Here is a 19,561-nt window from a genome sequence, read left to right on the forward strand (position 1 = left end):
CCTGGGTATTCATTTCAATTCTTTCTCCCAGTATCCCTAAGGGGTCGGAGGAAGATGTTGACATCCTAGATCCCTCAATGAGATTACTTGGATTCCAAATGGAGTTTGAAAGCAAGGAACAACGTTCCATGGGGGCACAATGAGTTTCCCTTGGTAGTGTTCCCCTGGAATGCATCTCAGTGCGCCTAGTGGGTAGAGAATGAGGATTATATTCCAAGCGTTTATTAGAATCCCATGCTGGATTGGGCTGAGGAGAAATCTGCAGCTCGAACTACCTATACATGTTCCGGGCAGTGACCTCGCGACCCCTTGGGACCTACATACCTCACTGACAATCTCACACAAAGTTAACAGATCAATTTTAACAATAAGCTACCCCAAGTTAACCCTCAGTAGGGAAATTTCCCTGGAGAAATTCCCAATGATGTAATTGAGTAGCCTAACTTCATTCTGACAGAAACAATTAGAGCATTCTTTACTATCTCCAACCACTCTCATAGGTTCAGTAGTTCCGGTGGCAGCGTCAACATTCTTGTTGTCACCATTCTGGCGCACCAGAGGAAGAAAATGGTTTATGCAAACAATGTCTAGGGCCACAGCTGAGGTCAAAATAGTCGCCCCCCCCCCCCGAATCGTTGACAAGGTTTTCATTGGGTGCCATTATATTAGTGTTCCCAGGTACACCTGTGCTGCTTGCTACAAAGAAATTGTCCTTTCCAACCCCAGGTACTTGTGATACCAAAGGCATCTTCTTAGTGGAACATGAAGCAAGAGGGCCTTTTTTTTAATGTCTGCAATTTTCTGGCCTGTGGAACTACATTTGTTCGAGCTCCGACCTTTAAGTAAAGTCTCAACCACTTCCATAAGATTTTCAATATAATTAACCACACAGTTCTTAGCTGCATTTGTTGCTGACAATTTGCTCATCTTAATAGAAGTCGCGGCCAACATGACTCGTGGCGGGTTGGGATGTTGCGCGGGGAGGGGGATAATAAAAAAAAAAAGAATTAAAACATACCTTCACCTCCGGTCCTGCATCGGGTCTCCTCTCACTGCTCATCGGAGGAAGCAGGCAGCCTCCCTCTCCGCCCCCAAGCCAATCACAATGCTGCAATGGCAGCGTTGTGATTGGCTGGAACGCCGACCACACAGGCGTCTAATGGGAGGCCGTTTTCTCTATGCAGGCTGCATACAGCCTACTTGGAGAAAACAGGAGAGTGCTTATGATTGGTTTGGTCAGCCCTGGGGCCGACCAAAACATCAGCACCCACAACAGTGTGCAAGCCACTCCTCCCCTGCCTGGAGCAGGACCAACCGCCCCCAACCAAACCCTTCTGCTTTCTCGCTGTGGGAGAAACAGGAACAGAAAATGGTATTCATAATACAGAAAGCAGTGGGTTGACACTACTCCGCCCACATGTAGGAGTCGCCCCTGCTCAATAGTACCCTGTGGGCTCTCTTTTGCTTTCCTCTTACTGTCAAGACCCAGCTTCACAGGATTTGATTGTTGCAGAATAATGATTCACCTCCTGATATAACCAAGTCCCCTGACGTGGGGTTTCCCCCCAGGGTCTTCAAAGTATCAGGCGAGGGACAAGGTAGGGAAGGGGTGTGCAGGGACAAGGGCTCTGAAATGACACAAACACGACAATTATATACTGTTAAACATTCTACTCTCATGAATTCTCACTAAACAGTTGTAAGTGATGGTGTACCTGTTTGCCCACTGCATTGGATCAAAAACCTTGAATCACACAACCCATATCCAAACATCCTACAAGGGAAACAAAACAACCACTTGATGAATATCTAGTCCCATGGGTTTATATTACATGAATTTTCCTTGTACAGTAATGACCCCTACCCTGTTCGATATCCTTAGATTCGGCAACTTAAACTTCCAATATGTACAATGCACTATCTGCTTTAGATGGGTTGACCTCCCCCAGAATAAGCAGACATAAGTCCAGAAGTACAATGATTAGAGGATAGGCTCCCCTAACCTCCCCTACCATCAGATAGTGCTAAAAGCTTTAATACAGAAACCGGTAATACGCGGTTGTGACCGCCGCTGTATTCCGCTTCTGTCTCGGTCTCAAAAATGAAATAAATGTCACGCTCGTGACACGAACGGCAATACGCGGTTGCGTCCACCGCCGCATTCCGTTTTACTCTGCCCCCGAGTGGGATGGGTATGCTCAGACGTGAGTCCCATGCTCTCCACATCACTGGAGTCAAGCTATCCTGGCGAAAGACGGCTGATAGCCAGAAACCGGTCCTAGGATGCTTGATTCCGGTCCAGGAAAGACATGGCTTGGCAGTTCGGGCTGGACTGTTCCCATGAGGCACAGGGCAAGGCTGATTTGCATATGGACATGTCTGAACTGGGGTGGTGTGGAGTGCAAAAAAACGATGGATTTAGGCCCAGATCTCTGTACTGGGGTGAATGTATGACATTGTTCTGCATTCTGTCCATCAACTGTTGTTTTTGCATTTGTCACCCCGAGTGGGATGGGTATGCTCAGACGTGAGTCCCATGCTCTCCACACCACTGGAGTCAAGCTATCCTGGCTGAAGACGGCTGATAGCCAGAAACCGGTCCTAGGATGCTTGATTCCGGTCCAGGAAAGACATGGCTTGGCAGTTCGGGCTGGACTGTTCCCATGAGGCACAGGGTCAAGGCTGATTTGCATATGGCCATGTCTGAACCGGGGTGGTGTGGAGTGCAAAAAAAACGATGGATTTAGGCCCAGATCTCTGTACTGGGGTGAATGTATGACATTGTTCTGCATTTTGTCCATCAACTGTTGTTTTTGCAATTGTCACCCCGAGTGGAATGGGTATGCTCAGACGTGAGTCCCATGCTCTCCGCACCACTGGAGTCAAGCTATCCTGGCTGAAGACGGCTGATAGCCAGAAACTGGTCCTAGGATGCTTGATTCCGGTCCAGGAAAGACATGGCTTGGCAGTTCGGGCTGGACTGTTTCCATGAGGCACAGGGTCAAGGCTGATTTGCATATGGCCATGTCTGAACTGGGGTGGTGTGGAGTGCAAAAAAACGATAGATTTAGGCCCAGATCTCTGTACTGGGGTTAATGTATGACATTGTTCTGCATTCTGTCCATCAACTGTTGTTTTTGCAGTTGGCGTGACAGTCTTTGCTGGCATACCCCAAAAGACCAACTTCCCCACTGATTCCCTTACTACCACCCTCCAATGGTGCCCCTCATTTTCAGATAGACTCTAACTCATGTGTATTTAATTTTTTTTATAGTACTACTCACCCCAAGTATGTAGGGCAAAGTGTCAGAGTGTGTCACATCACACACATAATTTACAGAGCTAATGATTCACATGTGTATAAGTCAATGTCTAGGAAATGTTACTCAAGACAATGAGGACTACAAAGTGTAGGAATATGGGGCCATATGTATGAAAAATTCGTTTTGCGATTCTCAAATTGCGATTTTTAGGGAATCGCAATTAGAGAATCGCAAAATGCAATGTATGAAGGATTTGCTAAATATTTAGCAAATCCTACATATTCCTTATTTGCAAATCGCAAATTGAGATTCGCAAATAAGGAATACCTTCCCATTTATCCCTATGGGCTAGAAGGCTTATAGGAATGAATTGGAAGACATTCTCAAGTTGCGATTCCCAATTAGAGAATCGCAAATTGAGAATGCAATTTTGAAGGTTGCAAGGGTGCCAATAGGGCACCCTGCTGCACCCCTGAAATAAGCATGTGTGCACATGTGGTGCACAGACATGCCCTAAGGGCATGTATGTGCGCCACATGGCACTTTGAAAATTGCAAAAAAGTGCATTTTTCAAAGAAATTGCAAATTAACACCAACCTGAAGTTGGTAGTAATTTGCGATTCTTTAAGCCAAAATCGCACAACTTGGGTGCTTCCTACATTTCATTTAAGGAATTGCAATTTGGGATTCCTCAAATGCATTTGCAAAATAGGGAATCGCAAAGTTTGCCATTCCTTATTTTTTTTTTTATTTCTAAAGATTTTATCAGAAAAATTTCATAAGTGAGCTTTTGTGTGCTACATTGCACACTGCCTAAATTGCGATCGCAAATGCTGAAATTCTGCGAATTTCGGCATTTGCGATCGCAATTTGGCTTCATACATATGGCCCTAGATGTCATCCATACTACGTATTATACATTAAAAGTGCCTGGCCTGGAGAAATATAGAAACTCAGAAGTTAAAACATAACATAGTGGTGGGGGTTGCTTTCACTAATAAGTATTGATTATTATCCAAACGAACCTTCTGCAGAACTGAGACTTCTTGTAGGGGTACAGCACAGCTCACTGCAATCTCCAAGACTACATGTCCGTAAAAAAGATCACCACGGACAACGAACATGAGATTCAAATAATGAACGATCTGGGAAATTTACGAACGGGTGCCTAATACGACTTGCAGAATAACGACCAATTTTGACCCTACGAACTTCTGACAGGCCAGGCATGTCTGCTAACATGTAACGGACATTCAATATCAGCATTTTGCTGGAGAAAATAATAAATATTTGTAGGGCGAGAGTTTCTTCTCGTTATATATTCTTGTTAATAGTCTGTATTACAAACACTGGAAAAAGAGAGTAACAACGTTGCCTTCAATACGGAACAGGCGCGCCAACGTTTTAAATAGACTTGATTAAAAAAGACAAATTCCATGTGTCTCGCCTATTTAACGTTCGTCACGTTCCGCGCCCGTGTTCCAAGCACAGCGCGCTGACGTCAAAATAGCTGGGTTCTGTGACGTAAGCGAAGTGGGGGGTTCGAAAGCTTTAGGCCTGTCGTGGCCGGCGCCGCTTCTCCCCTCGTTCATAGGCCATGGACACGGAGGGAACCCGGGCCATTACTCCTCCGTTCCTGTGGCCGCTCCAGCGGCGCCGCCGTTCTAAGCGTAGGCTCCTCCTCTTCCTGCTGCTGCTTGCCCTGCCCGCAGGTAAGAAACGCCGGTTGTCAGAGATTGGGGCACCAGTCGTCTTCAATAGTGAAAAAATATGAAGACACCACATTGACCTATGTTGGCAGATGCTGCAAAAGAGATTTGAAGTTAGGCTTGTGAAGAAACTGTCAATATTTGTGGTCCGTCGTGAGCAGCACATACTATATTTGGAAAGAGATAACTGTATCCACTGCTTGAAATGAAAATATAAAAGTGCAGGTACGAAAGTTGAAGTACTCACTATCCTGGAGTATCCATCGGTTTCCTTACTCACACATTAAATGTATTGAAGCAGAGCTGAGAAGTGCTGGTACTTTTTCAAACTAAAGAAGTGAGGATACTCATTAACTGACTGTACCTTCCTGTTTAATGCACTTTTCACAGAAGAGGTGGGAAAGCCAACAAATTATCAAGGAGAGTCGAATCAAAGGCCTGACTTGGCTCCAAGAACACTTGCAATAGCGAGCCTTGTTATGGCAGTGCTTTAGAGGCTGCAGTGCAGGCTGGAGCCGTTTTTAAAAAGGCTACTCAAGTGGTTGGCACATGTGTGCTGCAGCCCACTTGTAGCATTTCATTTACAGGCCTTGGGTAAATGTAGTTCCATTACCTAGGGACTTATTTGTAAATTAAACCTACCCGTCAGGTATATGCCAATTGTACCATGTTTTAAGGAGAGTGCACAAATACTTTGCCACTGGTTAGCAGGGCAGAAGAACACAGAGTGCTAATGCTGGTTCGACAACAGAAGACAACAAGCATTTGCAATGCAATAGGTCTCGCATTTGCGAAAGTTTAAGCTACTGGAATTGTAAACGACAATGCCTTTTATTTATCTGTTTTGCTAATTAACACATACAAAGCATCGCCATTTACTATGCCAATAGATCAAACGCTTGTAAATGCAAGACCTATTTAATTTCAAAGAAGCGGGCGCCATTGTCCCGGTCCGCTTGGAAAGTGAAAGCATGCATGATAAGCTGAATGTTGCAGGAAAGCATGTTGTGCCTCCAGTAGGAGAAAGGTAGAATAACAAACAATATCCCAACTGGTAATATTAACGTAGACAACTAAGCATGTATGCAACAAGCATTACAAGTGAGGAATAAAGGAGACTTCGATTCAATAAAGTTTAGGTTGTTAATCATCATGTATTTCAAGGATAAAAAAACAAGTTTATACAGTATATAGCACTGTATAGGAGAAATCATATGACAACCTGAATGCACTTGGTGCTAAAGTGTCTATAAGTGAAAAAAACGTGGCGACGCAAGTGACAAGGTGAACAGCGGTGGAGGCGCAAGGTGAACAATTGTGAAGCTATTATACAGTGAATGGCTCAAAGAATGGTAATGATTGAAGAGACTTTGGAGGACAATTTGATGATTTTGTTTTGAGCCAGAGAAGAGAGGGCGCCTAGTATTGCGCTGCGAAGTCGACGGCGTTTCGATCCTCGTCAATTGGGAATAGGTTGTCTGGTTTAGAGTGTGCTGCGGGACGAAAAGGAAAAATCAGGGGGGGAGAAAAAGACATGGAACGTGTGCGAAATGGAGGTGGGGTAACGGTAGAAACTAGAGAGAAGCCGTGTGGCTGGTGTCCTACTCTAGTGCGCGCATAATGTCAACCGTCCCTAGTAGAATAATTGAGACATGGTAGAAGAAAAAGGAAGGAATAGCACCCGGGTGTGAATGCTGGTCTAGAGAAGACCAGGTCCTGAGTCTATGGTAGTGCTTGAATTGGTGGTCAGGGTCGCGAGGAGGGTGTGGAGGGTGAGGCACGGTTAATTCGTGTGGGGGACCTTAACACGTGGGTGTTGGACCTGGCCCCTTTGGCAGGTTCACCCCAAGACTTTTTGCTTTTTCCTAGCCTGTTTCTGGAACCTGGTGGTGGTGATTTTAGGCCTTTGCGCACTTTTTCACTGTGGTACAGTGTAAAGTGCGTGAGCTCTCTGTGTATGTGTGGTGAGTGACCTGCCCTCCCATAGGAATGAATGGGGAATATGTATGCCCATGGTGGTTCCTGATGTGTGGGGAGTGCAGGGTCGAGTTTGGTATGTGCAAACTCGTGAGATTGAATGCTGCGCAATGGTATATGCGGCATGATTGTATCTAGTGTAGAAGTGCCACTTTTTGAAGTTGGCATATTTGTGTAATTTGTGTCTGGCGTGTGATTGGCTGAGGCTGGCTGGTGAGCCTGGCTCCAAGAGTCTGGGACGGTCTGCCCCGGTGGTGAATGGAGTGTTTAGCATGCTGATGTGAGGGGAGGAGTGAGCCTGGGCCTGCTTGTGGATTGACCGTCTGGTTTGAGGGTCCTGAATGAGGCTGGGTTTTCCCCACACAATGCTGGCTCCACCCCCTTGGGTGCGTCTGATATCCCTAGCCTGGCCAGTGAAAGGAATTCCCTATAACCAGTTCTAGCTGGTTCTCACACTGCCTGCACCCTTTAGACAAAGGATTTTGGGTATAAAAAGGGTGCTGTGACACTCTAAAAAGGTTCTTGTTTCTGACTTGAATCCTGCCAGGGGCGTGCTGCTGCTTGGGCTCAGGGGAAGGCTTGCCTCCCTGAGCCCTGCCCAGCCCCTAGGTACCTGATGGACTCTGGAGACCTTTTCCTGGGGTCCCCTTGCTGGATGCTGGGACCCCTCTGCTATAGGAGCGCTTTATTTTCCCTTTCTAGCGCTTGAGAGTGCTTTGCTTTACTTCTAGCGCTTGAGGGTGCTTTTTGCTGGACCTTCAGCGCCTTTAGCGCTGGGGAGCGCTTTATCTGATTTATTCCCGAAATTGCGAGCATAGCGAGTGCCTACCTCGCTTTATATTTGAATTTACGAGGGAGCCTACCCCTCGGATATTGATACCCCGCCTGCCTGCCAAATACGGGCCGCCGCGCTGTCCGCGGCGACCCGGAAGTGCTCCGCCGGCCGGCCAATTGCTGCGCGGCCCCGAGACAAGTGAACCGGAAGTCCCGCCCTCGGACTGCAGTGCGAGGAGGGAGACCAGGAGATGAAGATGGCGGCGGCCGCTGTGGGGCTCCCGTAACCGAGAGGGAGCCCCGAGAGTGGAGGAGTCGCGGCTGCAGGCGCCGGCAGGGCTTCGGTGTCACGGAGAGCCCCGCCGCCCAGCAGAGAAGCCGCCGCCCAGCAGAGAAGCCGCCGCCCAGCAGAGAAGCCCCGCACAAGAGACAGCCCGGTGAGTCGGAAGGGCTGGGGGGGGGCTCCGTGCGGCTGCTGTTGGTGCCGGAGAGAGGCACAAGGCGAGAGTGGAGGTAGGGCGGCCCCAGATGGCAGTGGGCCGCCCCAACGTTTCAACGGAGCCTGAGGCTCCAATGCACACATTTGTGTGTAGAGCCCTGAGAGGGCTCCGGGGGCATTTCTGTGTTTCTGAGTCCCCGCTGAGGGACTCCAACGACGCCGCATATTTGGGCTCGAGCCCGGAGAGGCTCAGGGGGCACTTTGTATTTGTCTAGAGAGCCTGTGTGGCTCTGACTGGGGCACCCTTTATTTAAAATGCCCATGGCCCTCACAACGCCCCATAGTATTTACGGGGCATTGCTTTTGATCATGAGTCCCCAGAGGGGGGACCCCAACGTTTTGGACATATGTGGTGTCAGAGCCTGTGTGGCTCCAACGTTCTGCGCAGTGTTGCCCAGAGCCCGTGTGGCTCCCTCATTTTGGTGCAGTTCTGTTCTAGGGTCAGTGAGGACCCTGTCGCAGTTTGGATTCCCAGCTGCCCAGCAATTAGTGGGCAGCTTAACCGTTTAGGTCTTGTGATGTTCCCAGGTGCCCAGCAAGTAGTGGGCACCTGCAACGTTTAGGTTTTGCGCCAGTGGCGCACCCCTGACTGGCGCTGCAAGGCAGCGCGCCCTGACATTCTGGACACAGGGCTCTTTAGTCCCTTTATTAGATGGGGGCTGGTATGTGATTTTATTTAGGCGCAATGTGATTATCTATGTGATGGTAATTGCCTAATGTGAGTTTTGCGCAATGTGATGTGGTGCTAGGAAATGTAATGCATTTAATATGATTACGCACCTTGATCTTACACCTCTGAATGTTTTTAGGCATCATGTGTTTTTGCACTATTGTGTTGGTTTATGCATCATGTGTTTTTCCTTCCTTACACCTCTGAATGTTTTAGGCATCATGTGGTTTCTCCAGTACCTCTGAATGTGTTTTGATGCATCATGTGCCTTGTTATGACACCGCTGAATGTATGTTTTATGCATCATGTGTTTTCCTTCCCTACACCTCTGAATGTTGTGATGCATCATGTGTAATGTGTTCTTGCTTATACCCCTAACTGTATTGTGATACTTAGGTGGTTGTTCTTTTTAGTACAGGTGGTCCTAGTGAGGTCCTGGTTCCCTGCGTGACATTTTCCTAAGGTGTTTAGGGTTGCGTAGGTGGTACTTACCTGTTCCCAGTAGTTACTGGATGTGATCTATAATTGTTATTTTGTGCTATACTTATTCTAAGTTCTAGAAGTGCTATTTCTAAAAGTGTTGATTCTGACAGTGGCCCATGTGGCCCTGTCCTGGTGTAAATAATCCCTTGTGAATATTGCCCGTGCCAGTTGGCACAATGTACATGTGTGACTTCTATCTGATGTGTTTTTACAATACAGAAGTTATTTTTATATAACCTGGTGTGGAGTTCCTTTTGTGGTGTGCCTAGGAGGTTGTTGCTGGTGTGTGCTAGCGCAAATGCTTTACACATTGCCTCCGGGATAGGCCTGTCTGCTCGTGCCAAGCTACCAAGGGGGTGAGCAGGGGTTATCTTGGCGTGTGACTCCCTTGCCCTGACTAGAATGGTGGTTTCTGCCTAGCTTTGGCGTCAGCCTTAGCCAACCAGAAATAGCCAGTTCTAACAGTGGGGAAAGATGGTATTGTCACAGGTGCATGCATGATAGGGGATGTCCTGGCATCCAGTGGAAGCTGTCCTCAGAGTGGTGCCTAATGGGGGGGAAAAAAGGTCCTGAGGCGAGGCGTGGGCGTGTACTAGAGGCTGCATGGAGACAACAGAGTGGGGGAGAACCAGAGGGGAGGTAAGGGATGCGACGGGAGCTGTAACCATCAGGGGGGAGCAGATCCTGGGGGAGTAAAAGCACGGGATCAGCCTCACCGAGTCCATGGGGGAGACTCGTGGAGGCGGAAGAAGGGTAGAGGGCGGATGACGGCTCGATGCGTCCGCGCCATGGATCCCACCTCCACATCTAACTGATCCTCAGGTAGTTTGGCTCTTGCCAATTGGTTACCAGTCTACTACCTTCCTTCCCCTTGGCTACATCCAACCTCCCCCTTAGTTGCATCCAAGCGCACTCGCCCGCTTCACCTTTACCGCATACAGCTCCCGGCGCACCCATTACCGGCCCTCTGGTTCTCCCCCACTCTGTCGTCTAAGGAGGGATTAACAAGCCTATTAACAAATCAGAAGCCAGCATTTACGAAGGGCAATGACAAGCCAATGACAGATATGGGCGGAGAATGGGCGGGGCTTAAATTCCATATGCCAAAACAGCATGCTGCAGACACCCAGCATGTAGTGCGTATGAGAAGCCCTACCTTGAAGGAGACATCTGTGTTGTCAGCCTACTCCTCTCCTGCCACGAGAATTCTGTATATATTGAGCCCACTAGTGGATCTAGCAACACAAATTATTTAAGAAGTTCTAAACGAGCTAGGTTTTACAGACCACCAATGTGTAAGAGCACTCTTGCAATATTCCAATAATTCATCATTTTCTGGGTGATCACGACTCTCCTAGTTGTGCGTGAATCTGTGCAATGATTGAAAGGTGAATTTGTAGGTTTCTCAGGCAGTTGAAATAACTTGGTTCTGAAATTTGGATGGACTCGTTATTCAAAACAAAAGCCGCTGCTTCCTAATAAGGTACTTTTGAAAACATTCGTCCTCATTCAATAGGCAAATCCCTCAAGTTAAACCAATCACGTAAACAGAAGACCCTGGAAAACAATTACATATAGAGATACTAATGTTATGAAAACATATCCTGATCAATTCAGAAATATCTCCACATACGTGATGCAATAACTACCACAGACGCTGGTTTGTGGACTTTGTCACCAACAAAATTGTGCTGTAATGTAGATAATAGAAGTAAATGGCAATATATGCTTTTACTTTTTTCCTGCACTTACTTTGGTACAAATTCATCATTTTCAACAGGCCGAAGTCTTTAAATATATGGAGAAAAAAATCTATTTGACCAAATATCAGATTTTACTAAAAATGTGTGAACATCTCAAAATGACTCAGCCTGAAACGAAGAAATATTTGCCATAAAACACTAGAATTTGTATTTACTATTATGCACCTTGTGTTCCCAAATTAAACTGCTTTATGTACTGATATGAACATATACTGTGTAAATTCCCCCAAAACAGAATCATTTGCAATGATGAAATCTCACCTGAATGTGTACAGATCAGAATGATATGTATCATCATCACAGGGGGAGGATGGCCACTGCATGTCACATATAATTTCAGTATGCCTGGGGTGATTTGCACATGCAAAATTAATGGGCTGCAGATGATAGGAAGGGCTGCCTTATGGTTAAGAGGCATCCTATGCTAAACTGTCACTCGATGCCAATCAAGACTAGTATATGTCAGTGTAACCAACCACATGCAAGAATAGTCACCTTATGCCCCACCATTCTCAAACCCTGCACTAAAGGATTCACAAGCATGGCTACCTGTTACATGCATACGTCTTGCAGTCCATGTTTTTGCCTTGCAAACTGTTTATCCCATTACACAAAAATAAAAAGGAAACGAACATGGGAAGCTTGATAATTCTTTTCTCTCTCTCTCTCTCACTCTCTCTCTCTCTCTCTCTCTCTCTCTCTCTCTCTCTCTCTCTCTCTCTTTTTTCTACCATACCACCACCTACCTTGGTAAACGCAACAGGCTTTAGGAGAAGAAAATATTGTAATTCGACCAAAAATCACGAAGATGGTGCCAAACATAGCAAGTAGCTCATCAAATTCGGATTATATATATTTTTTATATTAGTACATGAAGCCTTGCACCTATAGTAAGAAAAATTAAAGTCGAAGTATCAAAATGCAAAATTAAATCATGAACGGGGTGCTCTACTCGTACCTGACAAAGCCCCACTTGAGAGCTTTCCAAGCCACCAATGCATGGTCAAAATTGTACAAGAGTAGATAAGACCTACTTGGGGTTCAGACCTGGAGAAACAGCCCTTATAATTGTGTTTGTATTTAAATAGGCCCTAAATCGCATCCTTCCTACTCAACAACTGCTTTCAAGTTTTTCAAGCCCAAGCGTGACTTCACATTCAGGCTAAATGTTTCTTTTGCATTCAGGGATTTGCAGTCCTAATACTCTGCACTCATCAGAATGCGAGGCAACCAAAACTGAAATGGACAGGTAATATGTCCGTGGCCTGGGGAAAAGGGAATACTCTGCTTAGAAATGCTGCTACCAAGTGACTGTGCCATGTGCACCGAGACTTCCCTCATCATAATCATACTGCAGGATCTTTCGCTTTTAGTCGCAGGACAAAATTGACAGGAGACCTTCAGCTGATAGGGGGCTTAAAAATACTGATATCTTAACAAGACAAATCAAATGGCATTCAGGAAAAGGGAAAAAATAAAGAGCGAGGAACAGGAGTAAAAGGGTAAAGATAAAACGAAAGGGAGAGTGAGCTGAGAGCTGCAGGCGGAAAGAGGACAGATATAAAGTGCAGAATTAAAAAACTAGCTACAAGGTTTGGCTCACCGAATTATCAGCAGCTTGAAAAGATGTTCATAGTCCTTCCTGGCCACCTTCCCCATTCTTCTGCTAAAGATGTCCTCGAGGCGTGGACAAGTACAGCAAAAAACAGAATGCTGACAGTTAGAACTGGAGGTCTCTAGTTGCCTGAGGTGGGTACCTTAGTCTAAATAGGGACCCTTGCTTCTAGTCAGGGTAAGGTGGGACACACTCTTGGATAACCCCTGCTCACCCCCTGGTAGCTTGGCACGAGCAGCCACGCTTATCTCCAAGGCAATGTGTAAAGTATTTGCAACCACCCTCCCAGTAACACAGTGATAACACCACAAATGGACACCACATTGGTTTCATAAAAATAGTGGTATCTTTATTAAAAGGAATACGATGAGACCAAACAATAGAAATCCAACATATGCGTATTTGTAATATTTCACTTTGCTGGTTATTAGGCCAGCAATCACTTGCAGGTTCTTGCGGTATTAATGAGCAATTTACGATCTCTAATGCAGTCCTAATGCAATGCTATGCAGTTTGTAATGCATTTCATAATGTATTATTAAGACAGTTCTAAATGCAAGAATCAGGGAGTTCCTAATGCAATAATAATGCAGTTTGTAATGCAAGAATCAGGCAGTTAGTAATGCAAGACTTATGTGGTTGGTAATGCAAGAATCCGGCAGTTCGTAATGCAATAATAATGCGGTTCGCAATGCAAAAATCAGGCAGTTTGTAATGCAAGAATAATGCGGTAAGCCAATCTACGCAGTCAACTCGAGCACCACTAGGCCCCAACAGCAGAGACAACGGTTGTAAGCTTACAGGGGTGGCCCCGGTACTGCTGGGCAGGTACGGGCCACTCGGGAGAGAGACCGGAGCACTCCTGTACTCCTGCACGCCTACCCAGGCCCCACACGCTTGCAGCTCCCGACCGGAGTCCAAGCCTTACCTGGGGCGGGGGTGCTCTGCCTCGTTCTCTCTCTCTCTGCTCGTTGGACGTCCTGCTGGGCGTTCCCGATTACGTTGTGGCTCTGTTGCTAGGCAACGCTGTAGCCGGATAGGTTACGGCGCTGCTTTCTCTGTTGATCTTGGGCAGATTGCTTTCGATGACCAGCCATCACAATCCCTTTCACCTTGTAGCTTCCTTAGCTTCAAGAAATCCTTTAGCATGTTGCGGCTCGGGTCTTTCCTCACAGCCTCAATTACAATGACGTAGGAGTCCACAAACAGCAATGCAGCAGCGTGGACGATTTTTCACGCTGTGGGGGAAATGAGGTCACGGGGCACCACGGACCACACATCAGTCTTAGGTGTGCAAAAAGCACACACACACACACAGCATCGCTGAAACACACTTGGAAACGTTTATGTTCCTGAGTTTCCACAACAGGGGAGCAGCTCTCCTCGGGCCCTTGTAGACCAGTAACCCCAGGACACAGCACACAGCAAAGTCCTCTAAAGCAGGGGGACACAGCACACAACAAAGTCCCTTGTCCTCTCCTTAGTCAAATCAGCAAACTGCCGGCCAGCCCCACACAGCAAGGCCAGTCCTCTTCAGTCTCTTCAACTGTTCTACTTTGGCAGAGGTTCCTCTTGATCACGAAGTAGTTTCAATCTTTTTTCAGTATGGATTTCAGTCTTGAGTTCAGGGGTTTCAGCTCTTACATTTAAACCTTAAATGCCTTTGAAGTCTTTGTGTTCAGGAGGCTCTGACCCCGGTCCAAACCAGACCTGGGTGTCTTCCTGCCAGTGCCCACCCTCCTCCTTTGATAGTCAGGGTCTGAGGCCCAGACGCTCAGTAGGAGGTGGAGCCATCCTTTGGTAGCAGCAACACAGCCCTATTCACATCCAGGGGGCTACTTCTCCCCCCACATCAAACGCAGGTCAGCCTCTTGCTGTCTCACCTACACCTCCCTGGGACCAGGACACTTCCCATACTCTGTCACATCCAAACCCAGGCAGGCAATATACAACCAGGCAGAGGCACACAGGATGGTTTAAGACAAGAAACCAGCCACTTCTAAAAGTGTGGTTTCTAAACATACAATTCAAAAACCATCTACACAGAAAGATGTGTTATTAAATTCTGAGTTCAGGCACACCAAACTCCATCTTATGCCTATGGGAAGATATGCTGGAAACTTGGGACACAGCGTTCCCCATTCTGTCCTATGGGCAAGATGGCCTTGCAACAGTGAAAAATGAATTTGGCAGTATTTTGCTGTCAGGACATGGTACATACACACCTCCATACATGTCCCACCTTTCACATATTAGTAAATCAAAAAGAGACTAGCTAGCGATGGGGTTTAGTCTGACATTAATTTTATTATTGTCATAGCGACTCAGTATCGTTTTGCCAATTGGCAGTGGCACCTGTTGGGTGTCTTTAGAAAGCCCTCACCCACCAACCTAGTTGGTGGCATGCTTCATCATCGGGCCCACCCAGTGACACGTAGCGTGTCCCGGGTGTGCTTCGACGCCTGATTACAGCGGAGCAGGTATGTCACTGTGTGTGCGGTGTAAGGTGTTCAGAATGTGAGATTAAAACGGCTTGGCGGATGGTCCCTGGGGTGAGGATACTTTATTAAAAGGGCCTCCGTCAGCGGTTAAAAATAAGGCTGTGGGACGTTAGAGGCGGGTTACGACCTACTACGTCCTAAGAGTGTCAACATGTTTCAGCCAGTGCCTTATTACTAATCTGGCTTTCTTCAGGACAATAAAATATGTGTAGGTTAAAATAGGGGTTGTGTAGTGTAGTCTATGTGTCTACACATCCCTAAAGTGTATATAACTGTGAGAGGGGGGATTCCCTTCTCAAGATCACCTGTACATTTAACATTGAAGGACAGGGACAAGACAAACATGGGAGAGAAAGAGTCACTAAGAAGTATTGATCATATATTATGACAGCCGGCTTAATAGCGATTTAGTGCAGGCTATGAGCGGCTCAAGTGTAATGACACTGGTGGTACCATTATTGTGGAATCGCACTAGAACTTCGAGGGTGAAGTGATTTAAAACAGCGGTATAAAATACTGCAGTAGTGAATAGTGAGGAATTTTTGGCGCAAGGACCATGTCTTACGCTTTTAATGCTTGCTTTTGCTCCAAGGTTATTGAAGTGGCAAGGGGTATTGGCCCTGGTAGGGAGAGAAAGGTAGGACCACTGGGGTTAGGAGACCTGTGGGAGAAAGTTTGGGTAGCGCTTACCTATTGTAGAGATGTCCAGCATACTCACAGGATTTCTGGCCAGCACCAGCGTGGGACCTGTTGTGCCTCCTTCGCAGAACCGGTAGTGAATGGCTGCTGTTGCCGGTTTTTATACTGTCGTTAATTGTGTGAGTGAGGGCACCTGGAGGAAAGAGGAATAGTGGAAAGACTCGCATTGCGGGTCGTTATCGCGCTCAGGTGTGTGCCCTTCGTGTTGCGCTGATGCGCGGTGTAGTGCCTAATCTTTAGCGCATGCGTGGGCGTGAGGTGCTGTCGGGCGCATGGGCGGCCGTGAAGAGGTTCGCGCATGCGCGGCCGAGAAGTGGTCCGCGCATGCGCCGTAGCGTGAGTCCTGGCGCATGCGCGCATGGGCAGATGATCCTGCTAGCGCTAGCGTATAGCTATCTACTGCATTGGATCCTAGTTGGTTACAGGGGCGGTTTCCGTGGCACAATAAATAGCGCTTGAGACACATGGTTGTTCTCAAGTGCTGGGATGGAAAAATAGCCCAATGTATTATGGTTACGCCCTGCTGGGGTGTGGCAAGGATCAGGGGGCATTATGGATCAAGGGAGGCAATGTGAGGTATTCGTGAGACTGGGTCACTTAATTGTATTAGGTTCAGGTTGGTGGCTCACAGGGCAGTGTGGTGGCCATCATAGGGTCAGGGAGTTCCAGGGGATAGCATCATTAAGCCCATCTGTAGCTGTGGACAGACGGTATATCCATCTTTGTTCTTTGTTTAACAGTTTTTTGTCATTGTTAATCGGGCTGACTGGTATTTGCTCAATGACTGTCCAAGTGAAGTCATTGGGGGTGTGGCAGTGGGTAATGAAGTGGTTTGTCAATTTGCTTATATTTTTCTTGCAGCGCATTGTGCTGCGGTGCTCCGTAATCCTGGTCCTCACTTTGCGTGTGGTCATGCCCACATATCTGAGCCCACATCGGCACGTTAGTAAGTAGATTACATTCTGTGAGTTGCAGTTTGTGTGGCTCCTTTGGGACCATATTTTGTTTGGTTCCAGGTTCAAGGTTTTGGTGTGGGATGTCAGGTGACAGACACTGCAGTTGTTGCATGGGTAATGTCCGGTTACTTTGGGCATTCCCCATGCATTGAGGATGGTGTTATCGGGTTTAGGTGGTGGTTTAGGTCTGGTACTGACAAGTTGGTCTCGGAGATTATGACATCTTTTGTAGGCAAACCTGGGGGGTTCCCATTTCCTTTGCCCTGAATTGATGATTCTCCAGTGCTTCTTTATAATTTTGGCCACTTCATTGGAGGCAGTGTTGAAAGTAGTCACACATGTTGTCGGTTGTGTGTCGCTTTCTTTAGTGACGTCTTCAAGTAGTGCGTCACGGTTCTGGTTTCTTGCCCTCTTCTGAGTTTTTTTGATGTTCGCCTTTGGGTAACCGCGGTTTTCTAGTTTTTGGGCTAGGTCCGCTGATTGTGATTTATAGTCGTTTACATCCGAGCAGTTCCTTCTAATGCGGAGAAACTGGCCAAAGGGTAAGTTTTCTTTTAGAGGCCGGGGGTGGAAGCTGTTGAAGTGTAGCAATGAGTTTCTAGCCGTGGGTTTGTGATAGGTTGTGGTTGTCAAGGTTCCGCCTTTTGCTGTTATTTCTAGGTCTAGAAAAGGGAGTTGCTGGTTGCTGGCTGTGCAGGTGAACTTAAGGTATGGGTCTCTGTTGTTGAGCCATTGCGGGAAGTTGTCCAGTTCAGGTCGTGAGCCATCCCAGATGACTAATATATCATCGATATATCGATGCCATTTCAGTATATGGTCCCTGAACGGGTTGGCTTCCACATTGATGTGGGTACTTTCAAAGTGGTGGACGTATAGTCCAGCTACACTTGGCGCGAAAACACTGCCCATTGAGGTTCCATTGGTTTGTAGATAGAAGGTGCCCTCATACTCGAAGTAGTTTTCTTTGAGGGCGAGGGCTGCACAGTTCATGACAAAACTCCTCGGTGTCTGGTATGGCCAGGGGGATTCTTCCAGGATATCCTGTAGAACCTGTAAGGTGGCGTCTTGTGGAAGGCTGGTGTATAGGCTTTCCACATCCAGTCCTACCAACAGCTGTGTCTCGGGGTCAAAGGTGATGTTGGCGATAACCTGTAATAGGTGTTTAGTATCCCTGATACAAAAAAACCCCACCTATATCAGGATGTATATATATGTATATATGTATGTATATCTATATCTTACAGGTTCTACAGGATATCCTGGAAGAATCCCCCTGGCCATACCGACAACATGTGTGACTACTTTCAACACTGCCTCCAATGAAGTGGCCAAAATTATAAAGAAGCACTGGAGAATCATCAATTCAGGGCAAAGGAAATGGGAACCCCCCAGGTTTGCCTACAAAAGATGTCATAATCTCCGAGACCAACTTGTCAGTACCAGACCTAAACTACCACCTAAACCCGATAACACCATCCTCAATGCATGGGGAATGCCCAAAGTAACCGGACATTACCCATGCAACGACTGCAGTGTCTGTCACCTGACATCCCACACCAAAACCTTGAACCTGGAACCAAACAAAATATGGTCCCAAAGGAGCCACACAAACTGCAACTCACAGAATGTAATCTACTTACTAACGTGCAGATGTGGGCTCAGATATGTGGGCATGACCACACGCAAAGTGAGGACCAGGATTACGGAGCACCGCAGCACAATGCGCTGCAAGAAAAATATAAGCAAATTGACAAACCACTTCATTACCCACTGCCACACCCCCAATGACTTCACTTGGACAGTCATTGAGCAAATACCAGTCAGCCCGATTAACAATGACAAAAAACTGTTAAACAAAGAACAAAGATGGATATACCGTCTGTCCACAGCTACAGATGGGCTTAATGATGCTATCCCCTGGAACTCCCTGACCCTATGATGGCCACCACACTGCCCTGTGAGCCACCAACCTGAACCTAATACAATTAAGTGACCCAGTCTCACGAATACCTCACATTGCCTCCCTTGATCCATAATGCCCCCTGATCCTTGCCACACCCCAGCAGGGCGTAACCATAATACATTGGGCTATTTTTCCATCCCAGCACTTGAGAACAACCATGTGTCTCAAGCGCTATTTATTGTGCCACGGAAACCGCCCCTGTAACCAACTAGGATCCAATGCAGTAGATAGCTATACGCTAGCGCTAGCAGGATCATCTGCCCATGCGCGCATGCGCCAGGACTCACGCTACGGCGCATGCGCGGACCACTTCTTGGCCGCGCATGCGCGAACCTCTTCACGGCCGCCCATGCGCCCGACAGCACCTCACGCCCACGCATGCGCTAAAGATTAGGCACTACACCGCGCATCAGCGCAACACGAAGGGCACACACCTGAGCGCGATAACGACCCGCAATGCGAGTCTTTCCACTATTCCTCTTTCCTCCAGGTGCCCTCACTCACACAATTAACGACAGTATAAAAACCGGCAACAGCAGCCATTCACTACCGGTTCTGCGAAGGAGGCACAAGAGGTCCCACGCTGGTGCTGGCCAGAAATCCTGTGAGTATGCTGGACATCTCTACAATAGGTAAGCGCTACCCAAACTTTCTCCCACAGGTCTCCTAACCCCAGTGGTCCTACCTTT

The 19,561-nt window shown here is 47.2% G+C and overlaps 1 protein-coding gene across 1 annotated transcript in view; it reads left to right on the forward strand.

The window, feature by feature from the left end:
• Window positions 1-4,793: 4,793 nt before the first annotated feature.
• ZPBP (zona pellucida binding protein) overlaps window positions 4,794-19,561 on the forward strand; it is a 1,007,890-nt gene continuing 993,122 nt past the window's right edge. The window contains exon 1 of the mRNA XM_086964982.1: window positions 4,794-4,975. Within this exon, the coding sequence (XP_086821108.1) occupies window positions 4,861-4,975 (115 nt within the window). The 5' untranslated portion in view covers window positions 4,794-4,860. The remainder of the gene's footprint in view (window positions 4,976-19,561) is intronic.

This window comes from Lissotriton vulgaris, chromosome 4_1 (assembly GCF_964263255.1).
Source record: "Lissotriton vulgaris chromosome 4_1, aLisVul1.2, whole genome shotgun sequence".
NCBI lineage: Eukaryota > Metazoa > Chordata > Amphibia > Caudata > Salamandridae > Lissotriton > Lissotriton vulgaris.